The 6,703-nt window shown below is 37.6% G+C and overlaps 1 protein-coding gene across 1 annotated transcript in view; it reads right to left on the bottom strand.

Moving 5' to 3' along the window:
- The window catches only part of FNDC3B (fibronectin type III domain containing 3B), a 311,196-nt gene that overhangs the window by 47,353 nt on the left and 257,140 nt on the right, over positions 1-6,703 (bottom strand). Inside the window, exons 21-22 of the mRNA XM_011940990.1 lie at positions 4,761-4,874; positions 3,838-3,987 (exon numbers count right to left, since the gene is read on the bottom strand). Of these exons, the coding sequence (XP_011796380.1) occupies positions 3,838-3,987; positions 4,761-4,874 (264 nt within the window). The remainder of the gene's footprint in view (positions 1-3,837; positions 3,988-4,760; positions 4,875-6,703) is intronic.

The following is a 6,703-nucleotide window of genomic DNA, read 5'->3' as shown; positions in this document are numbered from 1 at the left end:
ATACTCTTAACATACAGACCTAATCAGAATCTTACCAATTCTTCTAATTTTTTTTTCTACTCCAGGATCCTACCTTCTTTTAACTAGCCTGGGTCTACAGAAAACATTTGATTTATACCACTTTTTATTAACAGTTTTAAAATGAAATTTAATTCAAGATCGACTTGTTACAAGTAATAGTATGCCTATAATATACAACATGCCCTATGAATGGAATTACGTCAGCACTTAATTAAAACAGTCCTAAGAATATAAAAATTCAAAAATTCCTGAGCAAAACAAGAAATGCTCCACCAAATTTCTATAAAACACAGTATAGGTATTATAATACATTTTTATATTATTTTATTTTTTTGAGACAGGGTCTGTCTGTCTGGAGTGCAGTGGCACAATCTCAGCTCACTGCAACCTCTGCTTGCTAGGCTCAAGCGATCCTCCCACCTTAGCCTCCTGAGTAGCTGGAACCACAGGCACACACCACCACACCCGGCTAAGTTTGAGCTCTTAAATCAAGGTCTAAAACAAAACTTATAACTCCTTTGTTAATTTCAAAGAAGCAGGCTTAAAGCATTTATTTGCTATTAAATCACAGTTGAAACTCTACTGTAATATTTTGTCATATCCATTTCTGTTTCATTACAATACCTCAACATCTTAACCCTTTTTGGAAAAATTTTAACATCACAAATTATTTTATGAGTATATATTTCGAGATTTTGGTACTGATATAAATGTATCACAGAGGCAGAAAAATAGGGTATCATGGAGCCCAATGTCTGTATCAACTAGGGTTTGGTATCACCGTATCACAGAAGGACAAGAACATGGCTTTTAAGAGTTGGAGCTTAGTTCAAACCTTGATTCCATCATTTAACAACTGTGTGATCTTAGGTAAGTTAATTTCTCTGAGCTTGTTTCCTCAACTGTAAAATGGGGACAGTTTAAATGGGGTCTACTTCATAGAATTACTGTAAAGATTAAATAGGTTAATATGTAAAATCCTGGCAGAGTATCAGGCCAGCAGTAGGAGCTACACTTCCTTCCCACTGGGAAAATTATGAACAAAATAGTATTTTCTCTATTTTTTCAAACACCTTTTTATTGGGTACTATTTTAATACTTACAGAAAAGTTGCAAAAATAGTACAGAGAAATTTCTGTCTATCTCTCACTCTGCTTTTCCGAAGACCAACATGTTACAGAACTACAGAATAATGATCAAAACCAGGAAATTATCACTGGTGGCCAGGCATGGTGGCTCACGCCTATAATCCCAGCACTTTGTGAGGCCAAGGCAGGTGGATCAGCTGAAGTCAGGAGTGCGAGACCAGCCTGACCAACCTGGTGAAACCCCATCTCTACTAAATATACAAAAAATTAGCCAGGCGTGGTGGCAGGCATCTGTAATCCTGGTTACTGAGGACGCTGAGGCAGGAGAATCGCTTGAACCCGCGAGGTGGAGGTTGCAGTGAGCCAAGATAGCGCCACTACACTCTAGCCTGGGCGACAGAGCGAGACTCCGTCCCAAAAAAAAAAAAAGAAAGAAAAAAATTATCACTGGTACTATACTCTTAACATACAGACCTAATCAGAATCTTACCAATTCTTCTAATTTTTTTTTCTACTCCAGGATCCTACCTTCTTTTAACTAGCCTGGGTCTACAGAAAACATTTGATTTATACCACTTTTTATTAACAGTTTTAAAATGAAATTTAATTCAAGATCGACTTGTTACAAGTAATAGTATGCCTATAATATACAACATGCCCTATGAATGGAATTACGTCAGCACTTAATTAAAACAGTCCTAAGAATATAAAAATTCAAAAATTCCTGAGCAAAACAAGAAATGCTGCACCAAATTTCTATAAAACACAGTATAGGTATTATAATACATTTTTATATTATTTTATTTTTTTGAGACAGGCTCTCACTCTGTCGCCAGGCTGGCGTACAGTGGTGTGGTCACAGGTCACTACAGCCTTGACCTGGCTCAAGTGATCCTCCTGCCTCAGGCTCCTGAGCAGCTGGGACTACAGGTGCCTGGCTAATTTTTGTATTTTTTTTTTTTGTAGAGGAGGAGTTTTGCCAGGTTGTCCAGGCTGGTCTTGAACTCCTGGCTCAAGCAATCAGCTGGCCTCAGCCTCCTACAGTGCTGGGATTACAAGTGTGAGCCACCATGCCCGGCCGATATTTACATTTTTAAGGTGCCAAATATTCAAAAAATATTGGCATTTAACCTGACTTTGTAATTATATTGAATGAAAATAGTTCATATTTGGTCCACAAATAACAATAAATCGATACAGGTTGAACAGATCCTTTTCCTGGCAATAGTCCTTTAGCGTGGCAATGGTAATTTTAAAAGTAGTACTCCCTTCATAAGATCTGACTCATTTTATTATAAATAAGTACAGACATTTGAAAATATATTTCTACTCCTGTTAATACAAGGAGGCAAGATTATTATGCAGGTTCTATTCTTATTAATGTATCTTTTATAATGCAGCTTTGAGAAGTCAATGCTAAGACAACATATACTGTGAAAGAGAAAAAAAAGGAAATATAATAACATTTAAAAAAAAGACCAAAACTCAAAAACCATAATGGAGTGAAGTTCTTTACTGGGGTGGCAGACAGTTCTTTATTTATATCCTGCCTTGATAGAAAAACAGGAGTGTGGCACAAAATTTAACCTTTCCCCAGTGACTCAGCATCACTATTATAAAGATCAGACCATTTGTTGTGACACTGACTCATTGTCAAAAGGTTAATTATGTCCCAGGTGCTTCATTCGAGAAGCAAGAAAGGTGTATAACAAAAGAGTTTAATCAGAAATGTTTCAAATAAAGTAGACTTCAGAATTTAACAGAAATGCTTCAGTTGCCCTGAAAAATTAAGTTATGAAGCAAATATTTTCTCCAAAGAGACTGGAGACACTGGGTGTACTTGTAATAAGGAATTTGATCCATGACTTAAATCAGGTGAGAACTTGACTTTGGCATCTCTGCTTCTTTATCTATTCAAATCTAAATGTGTATGAAGACAGAGCTCTTCAAGGTCAATAACCACTTCTCATTAATCTTTGTATCTCTCTTCCTGATCTTCCTTTGATCCTGGTACAAAGTACTATAATGCTCAAGAAATGTTACTGAACAGATGGAAAGAGGAGGACGAATAACTCTATTTTCTCAAGAGACTAGGGCTTTACATAGAAAGAATAATAATATAGCCAAATGAGTAAAATAAAAGTAAACCCATGGTTGTTGCCACTCTGGGGGTTTAGGCTATGAACCAATTTTTCTTGATGTTATTCTATCTGGACTCCCAAGTGGAAGCTTATAGATAACCAGCCTTGATAAGTGTCACTGGGAGGTGGGGTCCTGTAATCTAATGCAGACTAGTCCAAATTATTTTTGGCTCCATTTAACAGCTCGTAAAATAATTTTCTGTCTTTTGCCAGCTCTAAGAGTCTTTCCCACTGAAATGTGCATCTCAGGGGAATGAGACAGAAGGCTCCTTCCCTAAGGAGCTGTGTCATCTTTCCCGTGGACTTGGGTCATTTATTCAGCAAACTGATGAACAGACAAGATACAAGGGTGGTGAGAAGCAGAATGGAGAAGAATCTTATTTTGTTCTTAAGTTTCAGATCCTAGAGAAGTGGAAATTAACTGCAAAATACCAAAACAACCAAATGTATTTTTATTTAAATGGACTCTTTTTTTCCATATCATCCCTCCTGACAGTCTCCACCACAAGCCTTTGAGTGGGTTTCCCAAAGTGTCTTTCATGGGAAAACCAGTCTGTGTGAGTAACATCAGAATAATGTCAACCTACCTGTAGTCTACAGCAATATTGTGCAGCAGGCAACAGGTCTCTTATTTCAAAATGGGTGTCTGTCCCATGATAAATGAGTTCTAAGGATTCTTCATCTTCTCCCCATTCCAACCTGTACTCTGAGATGTCAGCACCAGAACTATCAGGACTCTGGAAAGGCAGAAATTGAAGTAGTCAATGATGCCACCGAGAAGAGAATCCTACTGTGCTTGTATTCAAGTAACTAAAATGGGAAAGAGAGCAACATGCCTCAGAATATTTCAAACACATATAAAAGAAAGGCATGATCACAAATATATACACCTACTACGTACCCATAAAATTTTTTTTAAGGTTTAGAAATTGAAATTTAAAATAGGGCCGGATGCAGTGGCTCATGCCTGTAATCCCAGCACTTCGGGCAGCTGAGGTGGGTGGATTGCCTAAGGTACGGAGTTCGAGACCAGCCTGACCAACATGGTGAAACCCTGTCTCTACTAAAAATACAAAAACTAGCCAGGCGTGGTGGCGGGCACCTGTAACCCCAGCTACTCAGGAGGCTGAGGCAGGAAAATCACTTGAACCCGGGGGGCGGAGGTTGCAGTGAGCCGAGATTGCACCACTGCACTCCAGCCTGGGTGACAAGAGTGAAACTCTGTCACAGAAAAATAAAAATAAATAAATAAAATAAAATAAAAATTTTTTAAAAAGAAATGCATGAGAAACCATTTCCTCTCAATTTTGACTATGGTAAAATTTCCACAACTCTAAATAACATAAGCAAGTGGCAAGTGCTAAGGGTGATTACTATAGTATACAGAGCAAAAAAAAAAAAAAAATCATCTATATGTGCGTTTTGGATTTGCAGCTTCCTTATAATTTGTATTTGTATTTGGGGGTAAAGTAGAAGAAACAGAAGTCGATGCACAATGTGCCTGACTTACCTCCCAGCTCACTAAGACACATCCATCAGGCGTACAAGAAATACAAGGTGCTTTGCACTGTCCAGGGGGCCCTGCAGCAGTGGTAATTTCTGAGACATCAGAATAGGGACCGTACTGAAAGAAAACACACACACACACATATGTATATATGTGTGTATGTGTTTGTGCATGTGCGTGCATATAAAAGCTTATCACCAAATAAAGGCTAGGCTAACATCATCATCAACACAACTAATTTATAAATATTACCCAATGATTTTAACTTTCAATTCAATGTGTATAAGTTTTTCTCCTACGTACATTCCCTGAGTAGTAGATGTCTGCCATTTTTTTAAATGGAAAATAATTAGTTGGTTGACAAAATATTTTCCCTTTCTTGGGACATCTGAAATAAAAATATGCTGATTTTTGACAAAACAGGACAATCTGCTTTCATATTTCTCGGAGGACATCCAAGAAAACTAAGTCAGATGCACACTGCAGTTTAATTTTTAATGCATAAAAATATACTTGGAATTGTTGGTGATCGAATTCTAGGTATTTCTCTAGTTACTGGTACTTTCCATTTTGAAAATGAATGCTTCTGTAATGTTTTCTCAGTGTGTTCCCATCACCTCACCTATTCAAGACTATCCACAGCAATCCTGATGTTATTACCATCAGTGACCACGCTGCTCAGAGCCAGGAATTGCTAGAGACTTAGCACACTTGGAGAGAGTCACAGTCACCTGAACCACCCATTTTAATGGTGGCATATTTGATACTTCAAAGGTTTAGGGCAGAGTAAAAACTTCCCAGGATAGCAAAATATATGACTGTCCTTGTCAAAATGGGAAAAAAAGATGGGGAAGAAAAAAAAAACCACCTCTCAACATAACATGCAAAGATGCTCGGGAGTTGGGGAAGCTCTCTGAAATGGACCTCGGAAGACGACTATAGCAATCTATATGGTGAATTTCTAATACAACATGAATAAACCCAAGCTGAAGATAGTTTCTTTACATGATAAATCAGTGAAAGGGCTGAGAAAAGTACAACTCACACCAGCCCAGTTGCACATTTATCTTTGTTGTGGCAGACACTAACTGAAAAGTTGATGAGAGAATGGTGTAGACACAACAGTGTGTTCACCACCATCCATCTTCTTTTCGCTTACATGATCATAAGTTCAGGTGCATAGGCGTTAATGTTTAGACTTTTTTGTTTTCACTTGAATATCATTGTTGTGTCTGAAATTCTTTTCTATTGGAGAATTAGAAGAAATCCAGTTTCAGGTGCTCTGCCTAAGGAATAGCCCTTCTTTTATTCCTTTACTTTCTTAATAAACTTGCTTTCACTTAAAACAAAAAGTCACTGCAAGTTGGGCTTTCTTATTTTTTTAAAAAATCACCAATTAATTCATTATATTTATTTGCAGGGAGCCCATCTATACAAACCACTGGCACTTTGGATGGGACATTTAGCATTAGCTGGCTTTACCCACGCCCTTCTGCCCGCTTTTATGCTTCATCAATCTCTGAGTCCACCCAAAAGCCTCACAGTTAATGGGAGTCCCACTGTTCATCATTCATCTCCCCCCAAATCTACATCATTTGGCAATTTTAAAGAAAAAAGGACAACCACCTTTATGGATATAACACAGACATATGTATTCTCAATCTCTGATAGCTCAACTTGACAACTCCAAATGGAGCAATAGAAGGAAGGCCAGAGAGTCCTACAGTTTTCACTTGAAACAAAACAAAAACAAGCTGATGTCCCCAGCCACTACCCCTCTCTAGTTGTAAAAACTGACCAAAGATGTTGCTGGTTCATTTAGACAAGAGAGTATAAAACTTTTATTAGAACTATTATATATTCCTAATTTCCCTTAACTGATAAAGTCAATAGAAGAAAAGGAAATTTTCTAAAAATTGTCAGAAGTATCCACAGGGTGACATCAT

Source organism: Colobus angolensis, unplaced genomic scaffold (assembly GCF_000951035.1).
Source record: "Colobus angolensis palliatus isolate OR3802 unplaced genomic scaffold, Cang.pa_1.0 Scaffold197, whole genome shotgun sequence".
NCBI lineage: Eukaryota > Metazoa > Chordata > Mammalia > Primates > Cercopithecidae > Colobus > Colobus angolensis.
Note: the sequence above shows the minus strand (reverse complement) of the source record. Positions and strands in the feature narration are given on the sequence as shown.